The 21,673-nt window shown below is 45.2% G+C and overlaps 1 protein-coding gene across 1 annotated transcript in view; it reads left to right on the top strand.

The window, feature by feature from the left end:
* Positions 1–20,414, top strand: part of LSM12 (LSM12 homolog) — a 21,120-nt gene extending 706 nt beyond the window's left edge. Inside the window, exons 2-5 of the mRNA XM_077747696.1 lie at positions 1,422–1,555; positions 16,282–16,391; positions 17,795–17,921; positions 18,739–20,414. Coding sequence (XP_077603822.1) covers positions 1,422–1,555; positions 16,282–16,391; positions 17,795–17,921; positions 18,739–18,831 — 464 coding nt within the window. The 3' untranslated portion in view covers positions 18,832–20,414. The remainder of the gene's footprint in view (positions 1–1,421; positions 1,556–16,281; positions 16,392–17,794; positions 17,922–18,738) is intronic.
* Positions 20,415–21,673: the final 1,259 nt, after the last annotated feature.

The raw sequence follows: 21,673 nt of genomic DNA, 5'->3' as shown, positions 1-21,673 counted from the left end.
TAGAATCATCTGGGGAGTGGGTGTGTAGAGTAAGGAGCTGCTAGTGGGGCAAGGCTGCGGAGTTTAGGAGAGGGTGTCTCCTGCTGGGGTTTAGTCCAAGGAGGGGCGGTGGGGTGGTGACCAAACGGGCCTTGCCTGCTTTGGGGGAGAGTAACTGGAGGACAGTTTGTGTCTGAAATGGGGATAGGGGCTTGTTTCGCTGGTGCGTGTATGTGCGTGGTGCTGTTGGGGGCGGGGAGTACTGAATTAGGTTTCTCAGTCATTTGAAAATTGCTGTTTTGAGGGTGTTTGCCCTGGAAACCGGGTCCAGAAGAGGAGACCACGTTTTTTTAGGGGCTTAGGTGGGGTTGTGTAGGTTACAGGTGAAAGAGTAAGTTAATCGTCTCTTGCTCAGCCCAGCACATGGAGTCCTGACTTTTCCATAGTAGTTGCCTCCCCTTTTGGAAGTGGCGGTGTTAAACAGAATGGAAAAGAAGGCTTGCTTCTTTGGGGGTGGAAATGATTTCTGAATACTCCAGGAAATTCAGTCTTGGAAACAAAATACTTCCTGGTTGTAATAAATGTGCCACCCTTTCCCCTTCTTTTTGAGCCACAGGTGGGTTTATTTGGATTTTTTTTTTTTTTTGGAGGAGTAATCCTTTATGGCATCTTTCAAAAGGAAGTTTCCTACTGAGTGCGGCATTTGAGTGGCAAGTATTTTAATTTATTTAACCACTAGTTGTAGATTCCTAGCTTAGGAAGATGTCCTCTGAACTATATAACAAGAACAGTGTTTTGTTTTTGTTGTTTTGGGGGGGGGATATAAAAACTCAGACCTAGACCCAATAAGACCTTTTACATTAGTGGAAGGATTTTGGAATGAGAAATTACTTTTAATTGGCATATGATATGCTCTTGATAAATAGTTGGAGGATGGGTGAGTAAATGAATGAAGGGATACATAAATAAGTGGGTTAACTGGCAGGGTCACCTTGAGTGAGTCTCATTTCCAGTGCTGTAGTTTTCTCTTCTGTAGAATGGGAAATCCGAAATTTTAAAAAGTGGAAAGAGCAGTATGTAGATATAAGGACTGTTTTACTGGGAACAGAAAGTACCGCCTCTCCCGTGTGGTTCCTTAGGTTCAAGAAAAAGTATATATATGCGTGCCATTAACACAGTATTTGCCTCCGTACAACCAGTAGAGAGGTGACAAGCCCTTTTTGAGGTTTCCAATCTTGGATAATATTTCACTTTGAAAAGCTTGAGAGCTTTTGGTTCTGGGGTTCTGAGCGGGTGGATGGTGACAGGCAGAGATTTCCTGGGGAGAGCTGTGGTTCTTGTGAGGCTCCCCTCTCTCTTGCTCGGGGCACACCTTTTACACCAGCCTTGTGTGAGTTGTGTTCTCCACACCCCTGTTTTCCTTAACTTTATTTTCTCCCCAGAATGTCCCTCTTCCAGTGGAAAGCCCAACCATGCAGACATCTTGCTCATAAACTTACAGTATGTTTCAGAAGTGGAAATAATTAATGACCGAACAGAAACCCCTCCTCCTCTAGCTTCACTCAATGTTAGTAAGGTAAGGACTTGAGGGCACTTCTGGCCCTTTAAGATGGTGGGAAAAATTGAGACTCATTGACTCTTGGTGGTACATACATTTTCCATTGTTCTTCATTTCTTCACTGACTTATGGTTTGTTCTGATAACCTTTTTGAAGGAACATCAATTTAAGTTTTCTCTTTATTCCTGGAGGCCTTCAAAAGATTTAAGAAACCTTTCAGTGCCCCAATAGAAAAATAAAGTTGCAAGCTTGTTTTTGTTCTTTGTAAAAGAGGGCTTTTTTTTTTTAAACCTGGAGTCCATGTGCAAACCTCTGGTGTTGGCCGGGTTGGGAGGGGGGCGTTGCCTGTGAACCTCCTGAAATTGTGTATCTGCGTGTCTGTGGTTTTGGGTGAACATACGGAGTATTTTGGAGATTCTCAATTCATGACATACAAAAAATTGAAAACTGCCTTCGAGCTTCATTTTTGTCTTTATGTTTGAATTTTGAGGCCTGATAAAATTAGAGGCTTAGGACAGTTTAATCTTGGATGTACATATTGATATCTGGGAACCCTCAAATCACTCTTCTGACTCTTCACTTTGCTCAGCCAAAGTTCACGTATTGTAATAATAATACCACACCATGCCTTGTAGCATTTCCCGTCCTTGTATTTGGAATGCTCTTTCTTCCAGAATGTCTGGAGCCTCATCCTTCAGGACTTAGTTAAATGCACCTCTTCCAAGAAATCTTTGCTGATCACCCAGGCTAAAGTGATTTGCCCCTGTTGTGCTCTCTTACAGTACCTTATCTGCCAGCATTAAGGTGACATAGCACTTATAGTCCAGCTTGGGACATTTTTGAGAGTAAAGCAGAGTGCTTTGGATTCACCCTGGGACAGGTATAGATCAGTGTGTCCTGGGCACATTGGAACTTTAAGGTTACCTGTTCGTAGTCTTTTTATAATTATAATTGTGTATCATTTGTTTACTTGTTTATCTCCACAAATTCTGTTCTGTGAGGATGGGAACCGTACCTGTTGTGTTCATGGCTGAATGTACGGAGCCTTGCACAGAATAGGTGCTTAGCATTCTTTGAATAAATAAGTTAGATCTTTGATTATAGTAGCAGCTGCCTTTCCTTTAGTCTCTTGAATCAGTATGGTGGAAGTTTTTCTCTCTAGAGGAGTTTCGTAATAATGTATATTCTCTTACCTCTCTTGGGAATGTGGTATGTTGGCTCCAATTCAGCAAAGCAAGGAAACATGCAGGCAGCTGAAACAATAGAGGGTAACTGAGGCTGGCAGAGTGTATTTACCTCAGATCAGGAGCTCCTTTTCCAGATTCCAGAGAAATGCCCCTGTGTTTTTAGTGATGGCTGAGGACAGATTCAGAAAGGTCTTGCTTGGGTTTCATATTAAAGCTGCTGCATATAGGGGCGCCTGGGTGGCTCAGTGGGTTAAGCGTCTGACTTCGGCTCAGGTCATGATCTCACGGTTCGTGGGTTCCAGCCCCCGCATCGGGCTCTGTGCTGACAGCTAACTCAGAGCCTGGAGCCTGCTTCGGATTCTGTATCTCCCTCTCTCTCTGACCCTCCCCTGCTCACACTGCCCCTCTCTCTCTCTCAGAAATAAATAAAACAAAAACAAAAAAAAGCTGCTGCATATAGAAGGTCCCATTCTTGGGTGCCTGGGTGGCTCAATCAGGCTCAGGTCATGGTCTCACGGTTCGTGGGTTTGAGCCCCCGGTCGGGCTCTGCACTGATAGTCTGGAGCCTGCTTGGAATTCTCTCTCTCCCTGTCTCTCCCCTTCCGCTGCTCATGCTCTTGTCTCTCTCTCAAAATAAATAAATAAACGTGAAAAAAAAGGAACATTCCTATTCTTAGAAACTTACAGATTTTTTGAAACCCTAGCTTAGGTATCTTCTACTAGAGTAGGAGTTTTTTGCATTGTCCTCTTTTGGCTGAAGAGATTTTAAAAGATTCAAGTGAAATAATTTATTCCTAATACGTTGAAGAGAAAATAGGCTGTAAGTTATCCTTTAGTTTTTATAGGGTAGGAGAAGTCTGTCACTAAATAACTGAATCTTTAGTGAGTAGTGGAGGAAAGATTATCTGAAAGGGATGATTTTCTCTAATGTAAAAGCTATTAAGTTTCTGCGCTTGTGACCAGTCCGTGCCACCATTTATCTGAGAGGGCTTGGAGTGTTATTGGTGGGACTGTTAAGAGGTCATTCTCTCATGTTTGACCTCAAATAGAAATAGTTCTTGGTTATTTAATTTGCAGATTATCTTTGCTTTTGAGGTTTTGCTTTCTGCTGCTCCGTTTTAGCTTATGAGCATTGTTGTAAACTAGTTGTTTACCCACTCTTTCAAGAAAGCGGTTCTAAGTCCTAGGTTGGGGAACACCGGAAATTTTTACTTTCTTTGTGACCTGCTTGCCAAGTCTTGAAAAAGGTTTATTTGCTGGGAAGAGGAGTCAAACTAAACACTAAAGTTAGGTTGGAGGGCTGTCTTTGGATTTCATTTATTAACTCTTTGATTTGCAGAGATGTTTATGAATAAGCTGTGTTGGCTTTCTGAAACCCAGCATTTGAGGATGCTTTGTGATTCCTCCCTGGGTTCAGTTAGAATTAGAAGAGCTTGCTGCACTGTTACTGGAAACCTAATCTGGGCAGCTGTTTACCTAACGCTTGAATGACACGAGAAGTTTATCCCATGGAAGAGCATGGACTTGGGTTTTTTTTTTTTAAAGATGTAGGATTGTTTGAACATCTTAGACGGGAACTGAAGTGCTCAGGTCCCTGGAAGAAAACTGCTGCTGCTGCTCACAGTCTGGGGACGCATGACCTGTGTGCCCCACTTCCAGGGGAGGATGCCCTCACGTGTTGGCTCGTGTTGCTGAGAGAGTGAGCACTCTGTTTTATTAACTCTGTTGCTATAAAATGGGTATTTGTTTACTCTGACCCAGCAGGAGATGGAAGAGGAGGCCTTTTAATAAAAGGAAATACTTAATTCCGGCCCAACTAGAGAAGGTACGAACTAGCAGTTCTTGGAGATGAGCCTGTTTTGTTTTTGGTTGACCATTCACTGCAGGCTCAGAAGTCCCGTGTCTGCAGGGATGCGGGCTGATGCGGCCTGGGAGAGGTCAGCGGGGTTGTTGAAGTTTATGAGTATCATTTGATCTACTCCACAGGACTATGGTGCTCTGTTAAAGTGTTCTGAATTTCCTGACTATAAGACAAAGGCATTTCAGTAAAAATACAAAAGCACATCAAAGCCGGTCATAAGTGAGGTTCAGATTGCTCACCATGTGGCTTACTAGTTGATTCTGTCGGGAGGAAGACTTAAATACTGCTTTAGGGTGAGAAGAACCCTCAGAAGAATCCTCGGGTCGCTGTGGTAGAATGAAATAAGGTGTTTCTTAACGAGTTCTTTTGAATTGACTCAGCGTCTTGTTCCCTGGGGCTAGAGATTGCCCATGAGTTAGTGCTCTCGGGAGATGATTTGGGACATGTCAACATTAACAAGGGTCTTTTATGTAGCATTATAAATCATTTCCTGAAATCTATTTTGTGTGAGGTGTTGTGGTAAGCTCTGTTGGGTACCACATTTATTTTTCTAGAGCATTACAGTTTACAAAGAGCTTTGACACCATTCATTTCATTCTCACCACCACCGTGTGATCTTTGTAGTATATTCTTTCCGTTTTCATTTAACAGGCTTACTGGTTTAAGTGATTTGTCTAGGTTATGTGGCCAGTAGTGTGGGAGCTCATGTTTTTATGTGCCATTCTCAGAACTGGCAATTGGTAGACCTCTCATTTAATTCTGACAATAGTTCTTATGGTGTGGCTACCATCACCATCTGAGAGAAGAGTAAACTGAGGCTCAGCGAGAATGAGTCACCAGCTCAAGGTCATGCAACTCGCGATAGAGCTGGGATTTGAACTCAGGTCTAATATTTTGTCTGTGAAGTCCCTTGTCAAGTAATGTTTCTTTAAAAAAAAATTTTTTTTAATGTTTTATTTATTTCTGAGAGAGAGACGGAGAGGCCGCATGAGCAGGGGAGGGTCAGAGAGAGAGGGAGATACAGAATCCAAAGCAGGTTCCAGGCCCTGAGCTAGCTGTCAGCACAGAGCCCAATGCGTGGCTTGAACCCATGAACCGCGAGATCATGACCTGAGCTGAAGGCGGACGCTCAACCGACTGAGCTACCCAGGAGCCCTATCAAGTAATGTTTCTGTGTAGAGAGAAACATCTGTATTGTGTGGTCAAGAGCAGTGCGGTCGAGTAGAAAAAACAGGAGCTACGCGGGTAAGTCTTTAAAGTCACTTCTCTGCCTCTTAACCTTATTAAGCATCAGTTTCCTCACTGTAAAAATGGGATGTTAGTATCTATTTCAGAGAGTTGTTATGGGGATTAGGTCACGTTGACTGGAATTGGCAAATGTTAGCTTTGTTCTTCTGCATTAGCTATATGTAGCCAACTGATGTTCCTTGAATTATGGCACAGGGGCAGGAGGGGGGGAAAGGGGCAGTATGACAGAGGGAAGGTAGCCAAGAACACGAATGCCATTACTATGTCAGTCTCTCCTGGGTTTGGTCTGACATTTATTCAGCTATCCAAACTTGCCAACCGAAGACGGGGGGAAATCAAAATTGTATTGAATACCATTACTATGTAATGTAGTTAAAACATGTTTTTAAGGGATCTCTTCTTGGTGACCGGAATTAACTTGAACTTCCAGAGCAGTGTTACCAGGTGGCATAGTTAAGGGAACACTCGGCTGAGTCCTGAAGTTTAGAGTGAATGAGCAGTCACACAGCGAAGGAGGCTTTGCTTTCAGCCTCTGAGACTCCTGGGAAAGAACTCGCGGACACAGCCAAGGCACGTGTATGGATTTGTTTAGCTAAATCATCTAACGTGTTGAACGAGATGTAAATCTCATTTTGCTGAGTTGGAGAAGACTTTTGTGAGGAGATAGTTGTATGTTGTGGGGGGAGGCAGGAAAAGTGACAAAACATTGAAAATTGAAATCCACAGATAAGGTGTCCACCTCCCTCACCAGACCAATGGTTAATTTGTTGGCTGCTTTTATCTATTCATTACCCATTTATACCTTACTAACAAGCAGTGAGTCCTCAAATGCAACCAGGAAGAAGAAAGAGATGGAAGGGGCTTATCATTAGCCCCTCGTAATGAAGAGTGAGTTGGCTGCCTTTGAATTAAAAGGGTATTTGGAGATGGGTGGGGGAAGGAGGTCTGTAAAGAGAGGCTGAGAAAATGAGTCACAAAGTTGACTTTAAAAAAAAAAAACTGACCTCAATGCTCACCTTTAGGTATGATGTCACACTGAGGGAAGACCTGACTTTTTGTTTTGAGCTCTCCCAGTTTCAAAGCTAGTATTTAGCATAACCATGGACTTTCCAGTGATTTGAGGGTTAATTCTCATGTATACTTAAGTGGTTTAAGGGCTAATTCTTAAGTTTACTGAAGTAAACTCCTGGGGTAGTTAATAGCTGCTGTGTTGTCGCCTGTGTTCATGGACCTATTCTGTTAGCCAGGCCCTTGACCATACTGCGACCTGAATGTATTGGGGTATGGAGTTAATGCCAAGTAGCGTCAGATGGCCTGATGTTAGGTTATGTGTATATTGGTAGGAGGTAGAAGGTGTTCACAGTATGTGTAAATGGAAGGGAAAGAACTACTTTTCTAGAGAAAGCAAGACTTTTTTGTCAGCTAAATTTTTTCTATCTTCTATAAACCATGTATAACCTATTGGCTCCTTGATTAGAATATATTGTCAAGGCCCCAGTACTAGGTTAGAGTCCACCAGTAAGTTTTGTTCCTGGCTGTGAGCAGACACAGCTGTTTCTTCATGAAAGTGTCATGAAGGTAGAGGTGGGGGTGAAGAGGAAGAGCCCATTACTGCCAAGTGACAGGGGACATGTTAAGGAGTGAGCAGTGCCAGATGGAGTCAGAGAGGGAGAATGATGGACTGCCATTTTCAAAATCATTAGTCTTTTGAAGGATGTCACATTCTGTGGCATTTAGACTTTGGGGTCAAACTGATAGAGCCTCAGTAGGGGATGTAGTGCTCTAGGCCCAGGGCACAACTAACTGCTCCAGGCGAGGGCTCAGTGCTCGGTTCTGGCTAGGGTGCATGGCAACCAGTTGACCTGGTGAGCCCTCATCAGGTTAAGGGTTTGCTTCCAAAGGGGGCTTTCTTGACATTACAGGGTGTGGGGACAGTCGCTGTCCACCTGAAAAGTCAACTTGCTGTGCCCAGATGACTGGCAGAGTTGTGCCACGGGTGTGTCACTGAAGACACCTCTGTACTCTTTGACACAGAGATGATTGAAAATAAGGATTTTTCTGGTGGATCAGTGGTGGTGTCTCTTCAGCCTTAAGAAAAGGGCATTCTAGGGGCGCCTGGGTGGCTTAGTCGGTTAAGCGTCCGACTTTCGCTTAGGGCATGATCTCGTGGTTTGTGGGTTCGAGCCCCGCGTCGGGCTCTGTACTGACTGCCAGCTCACAGCCTGGAGCCTGCTTCAGTCTGTGACTCCCGCTCTCTCTGACCCTCCCTTGCTCACGCTGTCTCTCTCTCTCTCTCTCTTTCTTTCTCTCCTAGAAATAAATAAAACATTAAAACATTTTAAAAAAAATGAAAAGGGCATTCTAACTGGTTTGGTCTTCCTGCTACAGAACAGGCTTGGGGGGGAGGGGAGGAGAAAAAGGTGATGCAGTCAAGTTCTAGTATTGGAATTTTGAGACTAGCTTAGGTGACTACCAGATACTACCCTGGAGCGTGAAGCAGATTGTACCTGACATGGGAACTAAAAGGATCTGCGTGCTGGGTCAGAAGCCAGCATGTGTGGCAGAATGTGGGGAAGGTAAAGAACTGGGTTCTTTTTGCAGCTGGGCTGTTAGTAGTTTGTGTGACTGTTAGTCACTTACCTGCAGCTGGGATCTGCTAGTTCTGTGAATCTCTAATAGTCAAGGTTTCTGTTCCTTTTATCCTCCTTTCCTTTCGCTCCCTCTCCCTTCCAGATGCCGGGAATGTCAAGATAACTAAGACCCCCTTTGCCCACAAGAGTCTCCTGTTTGAGGATGTTGAGTGGCTCAGTCAGTTAAACGTCCGACTCTTGATTTCAGCTCAGGTCATGATCTCACAGTTCATGAGATCGAGCCTCACGTCAGGCTTTGTGCAGATAGCATGGAGCCTGCTTGGGATTCTGTCTCTCCCCTGCTTTTGCTCTCTCTCAAAATAAATAAACTTCAGGAAAAAAAATCTTCTGTTTGTTGGCAGCGGTAGAGGGAGAGCTGCATTTAACTAGTGGGGACAGTGTGGCCGGATCAGTGTTAGTGGGGGTGTGAGCGGGCTGCTATGAGAGCATAGAGCAGGGGGCAGCAAACTTCCTCTGTGCAGGGCTGGGTAGTAAATGTTTTAGGATTGTGGGCTATACATTCTCTGTCACGACTACTTAGCTCTGCCTTGGTAGCAAAAGCAGCCATAGATGATACGTAAACACATGGGCACGGTCTTTCCAGTAAAGCATAACTAAAACAGGTGTTGGGCTGAATTTGGCCCACAGGCTGTAGTTTGCCAGTCCTTGGCATAGAGTAGTAAACATTTTAGGGAAGGCTTTCCTGATGTAACAGTGGAATAGGGTCTTGAAGAATATTAGATAGAAGGAAGGAAGTTAAATGGAACCAAGTGGATTTGAAAGGTGCTTGCTTTGTCCATCTCTGCAGTTTAGAAACTTCTGCTGTCCTGTCAGTGAGCTAACCCGGAGGTTATTAGTTCTCAGGGAGCAAAGGGACAGGTTACGTGCCGATACCGGTGTTAGGTGCTTTACGTGCTTCCTGACCTCCCAACAGTAACCCTTCAGGATGGGCCCCAGGTGAATGAGCCAAGGCTCTGGAGAGGTCATGCACCTTGCTCGGGTTCATGCGGCTAGCACGTAGTAGGCAGGGCTTTGAGCTGGGAACTTATTGAGGGTGTAAGTAAGGGTGGTGGCGCTTCTCTTACTTTGCTTTCTCTTTTCAGAGCCCAGGAAACAACCGTGTATGGCTCTTTCACTATTGACTAAAAGCAACTCTACCCACTAGGTAGTGCCCCCATTTTGGTATGTGAAAAGGGATTTCCAGTTTATTATTCCGTTTATATTTTGAAAGATGCCCTCTTTAGGTCTTAAAACCTGTCTAGCAGCTCTTATGAAAGCCAGAAAGGGAGGCACTGAGCTCATTGGCTAAAGGAAAGTTGGGTTGTATGAATTTTTCTGAAATGACCCACAAGCCACCTTCTCTGTGCTAACAATAATGATGTTATAATAATAATGTTAACAGTTAATATTTGTACAGTGCTTTACACCTAGTGCTTTCACCCAGACTGTCTCCCTTAATCCTCATGGCTGCGCATGAGCTGGCTAATTCAAGCGCACATTCTCAGAGGTGGGTTGTTGAGGTCACATTGCAGCCTGTATCACAGCCAGTTGCTCTCTGACAGGGCCGTGTGCAGGCTCCACCGCAGTCCTGGTTTCGGGGTCTCAGGACCAGGAAATGAGTGTCCTGGAGGGTTAGTTTTCTGCTGTAGCTGTGAAATGTGTTTGGTGACATGATTTACAGATAGCTCACAAGCTTTTTTTTTTTTTAATGTTTTACTTATTTCTGAGAACAGAGAGAATGAGTATGGGAGGGTCAGAGAGAGAGGGAGACACAGAATCTGAAGCAGGCTCCAGGCTCCCAGCTAGTGGTCAGCACAGTGCCCGATGCGGGACTCGAACCCACAAACCATGAGATCATGACCCGAGCGGAAGTCAGACGCCCAACTGACTGAGCCACCCAGGCGCCCCGACAAACTCTTGACTTAGAACTAGTTGTTTTCAACCCAGTGAAAGAATAAGTTTTGCCTGTAGTGTGGACTGTGACTCAAGGCTGGTCTGTATTGTGTGGCAGCTACATCATGGTAATGAGGATGGTGTTGAAGCCTGGAGATGGAGGTGGAGCTGTGACCCCTGGATTTGCAGGGATTTTTTATTGTAGCTCAAAGCACTCAACATATCTCAACGTGCAAGTACAAGACACTTGCTTGGCTTAGCTTCCCTAGTCTTGGCCCATTCAGAAAATGATGGGTCCACTGGATGCTTGGCTGGCTGGCTCCCTCAGTCAGAAGAGCATGCAGCTCTTTATCTTGCGGTCATGAGTTCGAGCCCCATACTGGGCATAGAGATTACTTAAACGTTAAAAAAAAAAAAAAGAAAAAGAAAATGATGGGTCCAGGGAATATCTGTCATTATTAGTCTGACATGCTTTCTCACATAAGAGCAGTTTTCTGAAAAGCATTCCTGTAAATTACCTTTAACAAAAGAAATAAAGGATGTCCTTGAGGTTTAGGGTGAGACTGGGGCCCTTTTCAGAAAAGAGAGATCCTTCACTAGAAAGCCCACAGCTGTGTTCTGCACTGGGGACCTTGATGGAAGCGCCAGAACGCGCTGACAGAAAGAAAAGGTGGCCGCGAAGTTTTAAAATATTTTTTTCTTTCTGGAAAAAAGTTGTTTTTTCCTTTCTGAAAATACTTTCTTTTGCATTCAAATTTATATTTTCAGTAGTCATTTGAACTTATTTTTCTTAGGTGGAACTGCTTGTAGTGCAGGGTTAAGAATGCAGGCTTTGCGTTGAGGAGGGCACTTGTTGGGATGAGCTCTGGGTGTTGTATGGAAACTAATTTGACAATAAACTATATCTTTGGAAAGAAAAGAATACAAGCTTTGGAGTCAGACTGGGTTCCAATCTACTCTCCGACTTGTGGCTTGGGAGACTTGGGCAAGTTTCTTAACAGCTGTGAATAGGAGAAATTCCCTATTTCATAGGCTTGTTGTGCAGGTTAAATGCTTAGTACACATGAAGTGTGTAGCTTGGTGCTTAGGGTAGAAAAAGTCTCACTCTACAAGTTGATTCTTAGAATATTAATATTCACCACCAGGCCTCTTGGGCTCTACGGTTCCTGTTTGATTCAGTGTTTTGATTCATTATTATGTATTCTAGGACACAGTGGCAAGTGGGGTCCTTTATTTTTGGAGTTCCCGGCCGTGCGAAGTATGGTTCTTCTTTACTGTTGTAAAGAATAGTATTTTATTGAAACCGGCAGACAGGAGCTTTCAGCTAGGGAACAGGAAGGCTTCAGGATATTGACTTGATCGTTGGAAGAAATACTTTTGAGAGCCTGCTTATTGCTAGCTGGGAAGAAGGGCTTTCTAAGAGCGCACCCCAGAACTGAAACCACAGAAAGGAGCGCGGGCCCTCCCGATGACAGTTGTTCTCGGCTGCTGCGGTCTGTCATCCCTCCGCCTCCGCCAGGCCTTGCGGGCAGCAGCTGCGGTGCTTCCTAACCTCTCTGTGAGGGCAGCTGGTTGGAAAGCCCGTGTACACAGCGGAGGCAGACTGAGAGTGGCTCGGAGTCAGTAGGTCACATCCAGCATGTTCCTCTTTGGACTCTGCTTCCCTTGTTGTCTCAGCTGTCACAGCCTGTTAAATACTTGCGGTAGGAATCCCTCTGGGCTCCCCACGGCACCTGTGCCTTCCCCGTCTGGGTGTGTGGAAATGAGATGGCCCAGCTGGTGACCGAATAACAAGATGAAGTGCGTCGTGCTTGGATTTCGTTGTTGTGGCTGCTTCCTTTTCTCCCTGTCACCGAGTGGCAGGAGATATGTGTCATTGGTGTTGGTTTTGTTCACTCACTCAAGGGCTACCTAACAGAAGGCATGACTGGACACCTTTCATATCGATGCGCTCCGGTACAGGGTTCCTGGACTTCCCTATAGCCCGCGTCAGGTTGTTATATATAAAATGGCCACAGGAGGAAGTGCTGGTTAGTAGACCGGGAGTCACTTTTTCAACGGGTCTCATACAGAATAAAAGGAGAGGCAGGTTAGCACCGCTTGTCCTGTGCAGGCCTTCCAAGTAAGCCACGTGCGCGTTAGTAACACATGCTTCTCAGTTTGCTGGAACCCAGTGTCTGTGAAGTGGTGCCTTAAGTATTCTTTGAGATTCTACCCAGTTAGTGCTTCAGATTTGATTGGAGGAGAGGCCAGCAGCTAGCATGTTTGCATTGAAAATAGATGTAGTGTGGTGATGGTCATTGAATTAAAATCACAACCCCAATAACCCTCCCAAGCTTAGAAAGCACAGTCTACACCTCTCCTGAGGGCGGCTCTTATTGGTTCCCTCTCGTGGTGTGACAAAAACTGTAAACTTACTCTCTTGGAAAAACTGGATGGTTTATACATATGCATTAGTTTACAAAAATGTGATGTGGAGGAATTTACATCTGTATAACTGCTAACTTGAGGGTAGAGTGATAGTTATTTGCTCCTCAAAGGGAGGCCTGTCTTCATTTTTCATGAGTTTTCAAGAAGCTGCCTAAAACAAGCAAGGTGATCTTCCCTTCGCAACTCCAATTTTGAGAGAAGGAAGACTTCTAGATTCCTTTTGTGAGGGTAACCTTCCTTGTGCCTAATTGATAGGATCCTCTGTAGGAGAAATTTACCCCATTTGCACAAGTTCCTGCTGAAAGCATATCTGTATAGCTGAATGTCAGGTTAAAAAAATTTCTTTTAATGTTTTATTTATTTCTGAGAGAGAGAGAGACCGCGTGAGCAGAGAAGGGGCAGAGAGAGAGGGAGACAGAATCTGAAACAAGCTCCAAGGCTCTGAGCTAGCTGTCAGCACAGAGCCTGATGCGGGGCTCAAACCCACAAACCATGAGATCATGACCTGAGCCAAAGCCGATGCTTAACCAACTGAGCCACACAGGCGCCCCTGAATGTCAGGTTTAAACGTTCAGGGTGCCCTGAAAATACAGTTCATGCACTGACAGCTGGAGGTTTCACGGTTTGCAGTGCATCCAGGCCCCCCGAAGCACAATTGCAGGTCCAGGTAGAGTAGTTGAGGATATTAGGGCAAATTGAAATAACAGCTTACTCTGATTTCTGTTGACTTCTCCAGGGTTTTTTATATCATTTGGCATTTGGGATCTGTTTGCACTGTGACTTGAAATGAAGAATTACCTAGTTTATTCTCCTTTGCTTGCAGAGCCTTTAGAAGAGGTATCTTTGGGGGCTAGAAGTGTATTTTGAAATCATTGTTCTCTAGTCATTGTGTTGCTGTTACTCAGGCTGTCCAAACGAATTGCTTCTGGCCAAGATTTATATGTATTTCATGCCTCTGGCAACAATTCAAAAGTGGCTCCCAGCCTTTTTTCCTTCTCTTCTAGCTTAATTTGTCCATTCCATTCTTAAACATTCTGCATAGGTGCCTGGTTTCCCTGAGCCAGTTCCTCTCACTGAATGGGTGATAATCAGGTTTTTAATCTACTAGGTAGATGCCAAGGATATTTTGCTTTGGGCATCCATATTGTCTGGTCAACACAAGCTTTATAGAACCGGCTTTGTTAGACCTAACGCTGGGAGATGTTTTTGGTTTTCAGGGATAAATGTTATTTAAAAAAACCTCAAACTGTGAGACCCTCCTGCTTGTTTATGGGGTAGCATAAATATCTGCCTGGTCACTTGTGCTTCCCTGGGGCCCTGTAGGAGTGCGGTTAAGCCAGGAGAGCTTTTGTTGCCCCTGGTTTTTCCTTCTTTCTTTGGAGACTTCAGATTTGTACAGGGTTGTTTGAAAAGTGAGACTCAGGGAGACTCCTTGTTATGAGGATTTTCTTGGTGATGAAGTTTGCTTGTTGCTGCTTAAAACACACCAGCAGCAGCCCTTTTTGCAGAGAGATCAAGTGCTCTCTTGCTGCAGTGGGATTGCCCAGGCTTCAGGGAATACTGTCAGCCCTGTGCATTATTTCTCTGCAGACTTTTGGCCTGGTGGGGCCAGATTGGCACAACCAGGCTTGAAAGATTATTTATTTACTGCTGCTTTATGTGTCTGTCTCCATGTACTGGGGAACCATGTGAGAAAGGACCTCCGGCTTCAGATCCTGCAGTTTGGGCCTTTCTTCCTTCTTTGCCNCCAGATCTTTGAAACTCAGAGGCAGGGCTCCCTATATCCAGTTGAAGGTCTCCTTTTTCTCTTCTTCATAGTCAAACCCACACCTTAATAAAGTGCTCCGTTTTGCTAACAAGCAAATGGACAAAATTAGACACTTTGCCTATAGAACTATATTTGGTCTGTGGTTTGAAGGGTCACTATTAGGCAGAATATAGATGTTTAAGAATTCCAAATGTCTAGGTACTTTGGGAGTGTTCAAGAGATATGATCTCAGTTTTAAGGAGTTGGTATGTGGGGACAAATTATGTGTGCTCACGTGTGTATGTATGTGTCTGTCTGTCTGTCTCTCGAGCTGCAGCACCAGTATACTAAGCTGTTCATGGTTCTGAAAATCTCTAAATCATGTTTGATTCTCAGATGCATTATCTACCTTTCATTTTAACTGTCTTGTTTAGCATATTTATTTTATCTTACATGCTAGCAGATTTGTACTTCTGGAGTCTCTAGCAACCAGTAGTGTAGAGTGGGGACTAGAAGTGTATTTATTAGAGGGGCAGTAGGGGTTGCCATCTCAACCCACCCCTTCGGGGAAGGACTTACTAGATTTTAGTGGACTACGGTGGTCCCCCCTTACCTGCAGGTGTGCATCCCAAGACCCTGGAGGATGCCTGAAACCTTGGATAGTACTGATTCCTAGATCTGCTGGTTTTTTTCCTGTACATGCATACCTATGATAAAGTTTTATTTATAATTAGGCACAGTAAAGATGAACAACAATCACTATTTATAAAACAGAAAAATTGTAACCGTATGCTGTCTTAACAGTTATGTGAATATGGCTCTTTCTGAATACCTCGTTGTGATGAGGTGAGGTGATAAAATGCCTACGTGAGGAGATGAAGTAAGGTGAGTGACTTAGGAGCTGTGATGTAGTTGTTACCTTACTGTTGACCTGATGATATGTCTGCAGGAGGATCATCTGCTTCCAGACCAAGTTGACCCTGGATAAGGGTGGGGTGGGGGGTGGGGGCGACTACTGTAGTAGATTTAATTAGAATTTCTTTTGATCAGTTTGGGAGCATTCCACTAGAGGGCAGTTAAGGAACAGACATAAGGTAGAATGTAGACCATTCCTTTTTTCTAAAGAGCAGGGTGATGGTAGCTCAAGTTGAAGGTGGAATTACTGGGTTAGGTTTACTTGGGTCTTGGCTCCCCATGTGAGCACAGATAGTGGTTCCAGAAAGATAGTCTTTGGAACCGCATATTCTGGTCTGTGAAGGTGTTGTAGACATTAATTTCTAAAACTGAGACTCTAGCAGAGGCTGATAAAACTTCTCAATTTTCTCCTTTCATGGAAATGTGTGCATTACCTTTTATCTGATGGTCACTTCCCAGTCCTGCTGTGTAATGTTGCCCTGTTGCCCCGCTTTATTTTCTTCCTGGCTCCTTGGCACTATCTGTAGTTATTTTGTGTATGTTTCTGTTTGTAGTCTGTGTCCAGTCCCGGCGTCAGTGCTGTACTCTGGTTCAGCACAGGGCATGTCTGGTATGTGGTAGGCGCTCAGTAAGTACTGGATGGAAGGAATGTCTGCGGCAGTGGCAGTAACCCCTCGGGCATATTGTGTATGTGTATGTTTTGCTTTTGAACTCTGAGAGAAGTGAATCTACCAAACCAGTCTTTTCCAGCCTCCTTTCCTCGACAGGTCCTGACTGTTGGGAAGAATGAAAGTGAATGCTTTTCTGAGTCTCTTTCCTCTCCCCCACCCTAGCTTGCCAGCAAAGCACGGACAGAGAAGGAGGAGAAGCTGAGCCAGGCCTATGCAATCAGCGCTGGTGTTTCCCTAGAGGGCCAGCAGCTCTTCCAGACCATACACAAGACGTGAGTTGGGGGAGCATAGGGGTCTCTTGTCCCCGGGGGCAGTGCTGCCTGGCTGTGCTGTGTGGTGGCCAGCTTTGGGGTAGCCGTGTTCCTGAAAGTCAGTAGAGGTGCTGGGTAGTGTGTCGGCAGCACCTTGGTGTTCAGGGATGTGGGTGTCTGTTGCCCTCCTGTGACGAAGAATGGTGTAATCATGGACAGGTTGTCTTCTTTGGGCTTCGGTTTCTTCATGTGTAAAAGTTGGTTTGGGATGAGATTATCCTCAGTTTCTTTCAGAACTGGTAGTCCATAATTTAGAACATGTGGCTTCTTTTTCATTATTTTGATCTTATTGTACCTTCCTCCAGAAGCTGATGCGGTTTTATTAAGGTAGTTACAAGTCTCTCTCTCTTTCTAATTGTATGCTGGGACGATCATATGGAGTTAGGGAGAGCAGAAGGCCACCTTATTACCACCTCCTAAAAGACATTTTGTCACAGCAGAAATCATTTGACTCTCCACTAGCGTCCCTAGCTGCCGAAACACTGAAACATTTGACACTCCCCCTCCCCCCTGCTGCCTTCTGTTACCCTATTTAACCACCTGGGTCTGGTGCACAGATGGCAGCTGGCATCAGAGCTGTTCGAGGCCATGGTATGAGTGTCTGAACATTTACAGGTATGTGAAGGAACTCTTAGGGATATCAGCTGCCCTGTGTTTTCCCAAGTGTGAACTGGAATGGGTTTTCCCAGTCTGGCCAGGGCCCAGCTGTCTGATAATTGAGAGGGGCCAGTTTGAGGAGCAGTTACTATTTTGAGAGGTGGGTGGCAGAGTGCAGATCATAGTGAGATGGGGAATTTCTTTTCCTGTCTTTCTAAAGGTGCCATTTCTCCCTAGGCCAAAGGTTGGCAGACTCCAGCCAGCGGGCAGATGTGCTCCTTTGTTTCTGTGGTATCCGTGGCTGCTTTTGTAGCACAGCGGCAGAGTTCAGTAGTTGTGACAGAGGTCGTATAGCCCTCAAAGCCTAAAATATTTGCTGTCTGAGTCTTTATAGAAAAAGTTTGCCAACCCCTGCCCTAGGCTGCTACTTAACCTGCATCTAGTGGCCCGAGCCTAGCTCTGTATTCAATTTGATTTCGATTTCTGAGGCCGCCACCAAGTTTTCTGTGGTTTTCCGGGTCCCCAATGCTTCAGAGTGCCTTTCCTGGGCCCTCCTCAGAATAAACACACACCAGGGCATTGCTTTTTCTAGCCACTGGTGCCCAGGAAGGGTGTCTTGGCTACTCTTCCCTGTAGGCTGCTGGCGTCTAGTTGTTGGTGGAGTTGTGAGCAGAGAACTTGGGGTCAGTTTTCTGGAGTTATTTATTCAGGCAGGAGGTGTGGGATGCCACAAGAGGCAACTTTCACCTGCTCTCTTCTCCTTCCAGCATTAAAGACTGTAAATGGCAAGAAAAAAACATCGTAGTCATGGAAGAAGTTGTTATTACACCCCCATATCAAGTGGAAAACTGTAAAGGCAAAGAGGGGAGTGCACTGAGCCATGTACGCAAAATAGTAAGTAAAGGAGCCACGGACCTTTAGAGAGAGGGTGATTCTTTGACCTTCTACCCTCCCCAGCAACAGGATAGGACATTGTGCCGCAGTCCCTGCCTCCAACCCACCAGCCCGAGAGCAGCCCTGCCGCCACCTGTCCCCTGCACCGCAGTGCCCTGGAGCTTACAGTCTGGCTGCTTCTGTGGGGATGTAACCCGCTGGACAGTGTGCCGTAAAGCAAGTGGCTAGCCCCACGTCCTCTGTGGTGTGGCTTTTTGGAATTAGCCAAGCCATTCCATGGTATCGCACTTGAGCAGTTCCTCTCATCCCAGGCTGGTTTCTTCTCAGGAGGGGCTGGTTGGTGTAACTCAGTTGCTGTTGGGTCTCTGACCCTGCATATGTCACATGGTTGTCTACTTTGCGTTGCAGCATTTGGGAGGAAAAAAAAACCACACACACACACACATACACACAAAACCACTCTGAGCATTAAGAGAGCAACATCGTAGATGTAAAAAGTCCAAGACTGTTAATTCCCTATCAGCTTTTCATTCTGCACTTATTCGAAGAGGGGCAAAGGAGTTTGGGTCATCATAATCTCTGTTTATACTGTGTCTTAGCTTCTAGACTCACTTTCTTTTAGATGGTCTTAGCCAAAGCTGCAGCGAATGTGGTTGAAACAAGAGGCCTCTGCCTACCTTTGGCCGGGAAGGCCAGCAGACAGCAAGGGCAGAGATGCCTGAGTAGTCCGTGAGGCTGTGGAGACCTGGAGTGAACTGTGGGGGAGGCCTTGTTGCCCATCTCCTGTTCTGACCTAGGCTGAACTGGTCTCTTTCAGGTTGAAAAACATTTTAGAGACGTGGAAAGCCAAAAGATACTGCAGCGTTCACAAGCCCAGCAACCACAGAAGGAGGCTGCCCTGTCATCCTGAGTCCATACACACGGAGGGCTCTTCCAGCATCCAGCCAGCGAGGCGATGGTGGTGGCTTCTGCGGAGGCAGGCCGGGGGAGGGAAGGGATCCTATATTTCCTGTTGGCTCTTGTTAACAAAGGGTCAGCATTTCCAAATCTTAGACTTGAACAAACAAAACACCCAACAAAAAAGAACAAGAGAATAATTTAAAAGTTGAATCATTACTTGACTAACAGACTTCGGTCCACCATGTCCTTTTCACAGTCCCCTTCTTGGAACAGTCACCTTGTTAATTTTATTTTTGAAAATTCCTTTCCTGCTCTGCCCTTTCACCTTTGACTTTCCTAGTCTGTCCCTGCCATTCTGTTTTTATAAGTGGCTTCACTTGCCTTCTGAGTGATTGAAAGAAACTTTTACATCTTCTCTTCCAAAATAAAAGTAACAAGTTGACTGTGACACTGAAGTCGAGACTAGAGCAGCAGACAGAGGTCTCACTTTAAATTTGTCTTTTTTTTTCTTTTTCTTTTTTTTTTTCTTTTTTTGCACAGGGCATGGCTTGAATTAGTTTTATTTTTCTTAACTTTAAATATATATATGAAAATATATATTAAAATGTTCTCTAAATATTTTCTGCTTCTTGCAGGTCTCTTTTTACTAGATCATGGCCGCTCTTCCCACCTCATCCCTTCGAAAATAAAAATGTATTCCCCTCCCCACCACCTATAGCCAGGCAACTAACTTGACTTGGTTCACAGCAAGACTCTTCTGCAGCACTTTCTAGAGCCGGTGTTTGCAGGTGGGATTCGGCTGTGAGGGTTCCTGATGGCTTTTTAGTCTTTAACTGTGTGTGTGTACCAGTCTCACATTTGGCCAAAACCTCAGGATTCTCCCTCTGCCTTTTGTCTTACTTCATGGTACTAGAAGAACTTCCTCACCACACTCCTGTCTCCTAGATGGGAGAGTCGGCCGCCCTGTCTCCTGTGCCCTCTGCAGGAAGAACTATTTTGCATGGCACGTCTCAGCTCCTCCTCGAACGATGATTTTCTTCCTAAGAAACCTGGAGCCCACCTCTCCCAGTCTCTCGAAGTCTGTATCCAGAGCCACTAGCCCAGGAGAAAGCTTGGGTGGCCGGTAGTTTCTCTGCTCCCACCAACCTTCTGCTTTTATGCCCTTCCCCACCCCCCTGAAATTTTACAAGCTTACGATAGTTTGTATGTGCTCAGCCGATGGGCGGAAAACCTGGAGAGGATTTCTGGACTTCAGCCCACCAGTTTGTCTGGTTTGACTAACCTGCTGAGTGCTAAAACTGGCACCTGTTGCCCCGTGCCTTCAGGGCAGTCCAGTGGGGCAGAGCAGGCCGCCAGCTGAACGTCAGGCACCGAGTGGGACATGGGTGACGCTCATGTGACTGGCTAGAGCTTTGGGGGTGGGGTGGGGGGTAACTACTATCTTTTTGGCCATGATCTCTTTCCCCTTCCTTTTTTTTTTTAATTAAATAAATGGATCAAAATTAAATAATTCAAGCCCTGCCTTCAAAATGAAATTTTTTTTTTTAGTATTGTTTAGCAAAAACAATAAAACCCAAATTTTTTTAACCATCACTCATGTCTCAGGTTTGTACATGCTTTAGAGACCCCAGGGGAAAGGGGCGTGAGGGGGGAGTACATGTTTGGTGATCTTTCCCTTTAGATTCTCTATTTCCTACTCTTTATTCTCTCTCCTTCCACCTCCTGGAGCTCTCCCAGTGAGATCGTGCAAAGTATATAAGAAGGGGATTCTGGGTTGGGAGGTGTGTATGTGAGTGGGCCAGGGGCATAGAGGGGTGGGCACGTATGCAAGGCTGTTTGTTACGGGCTGTTTGGAAGAAAAACCAGAGAAGACTGATGGGCGTACTTTCATACCCACTTGCCATTGGCCAGGGCTCTATTATTATTTTTTTGTTTATTTTTGAGAGAGAGAGAGAGACAGAACGTGAGTGGGAGAGGAGCAGAGGAGAGGAGGATACAGAATCCGAAGCAGGCTCCAGGCTCGGAGCTGTCAGCACAGAGCCCCACGCATGGCTCGGACTCACCGGCCATGAGATCATGACCTGAGCCGAAGTCAGATGCTTAATCAACTGAGCCACCCAGGCGTCCCTGGTCAGAACTAGATTTAAAGTACCAGGCTTTCAATTGAGTTTGCACGGAAGTATAAGCTTTCTGGAGAAGGTAAAAGGGAGAAACGAGAGGGACCTTGTAAGCTCTAGAAATGCTAAGAGATGCCATTAAAGCAGTGAGTGTGAATCATGGAAACTAGACGGCTGGGAGGAAGTGCGGCCCTGTGTCTCACACCGTCACTTCCTCCCGTTTAGTCTCTTTAGTCTCTAAGCCTGTGAGTGGGGAGATAGTAGGTAGCAACGGTTTCTGGTAGGAAGCACTTTTGACTCTTCAGTTTTGGCTTATGAAGTGATGGGGGGGAAGGTGGGGAGCAACTTGAAGCACTTCAAGAGGTGGGATTAAGGTGGTGTGAAAGGCAGTGAGGTAAAGAAGAAAGAACAAGGGCTTTGGTGGCCTGAATAGTTGGGCTCAAATCCCCACACCTCCCCTTCTTCACTTTGAGACCGTGGGTAAGTCATTTCACGAGTCTGAGCCTTAGCTTCTCCAACTGTAAACATAGAACTCCTACCCATTTCCTAGGATTGGTGTGAAAGTTAAGACACTTAAAATGCTTGATACCTAGAAGGTGCTCTGTAAATGTTGGTATAAATGTTAGCTGGGTGCTGGGATGGTTGAGTCTGGGGATGAGGTTGGATTAGGTGATTGTCAGAGGCTCCAGCTTTGGTATAAGCTGGTCTTTGTTCTTCTTAAAAATTTTTTTTTTC

The sequence above is a fragment of the Crocuta crocuta genome, unplaced genomic scaffold (genome assembly GCF_008692635.1).
Source record: "Crocuta crocuta isolate KB4526 unplaced genomic scaffold, BGI_CrCroc_1.0 scaffold289, whole genome shotgun sequence".
NCBI classification, from domain to species: domain Eukaryota; kingdom Metazoa; phylum Chordata; class Mammalia; order Carnivora; family Hyaenidae; genus Crocuta; species Crocuta crocuta.
The sequence above is the reverse complement of the archived record's forward strand: the minus strand, read 5'-3'. Positions and strand labels throughout refer to the sequence as shown.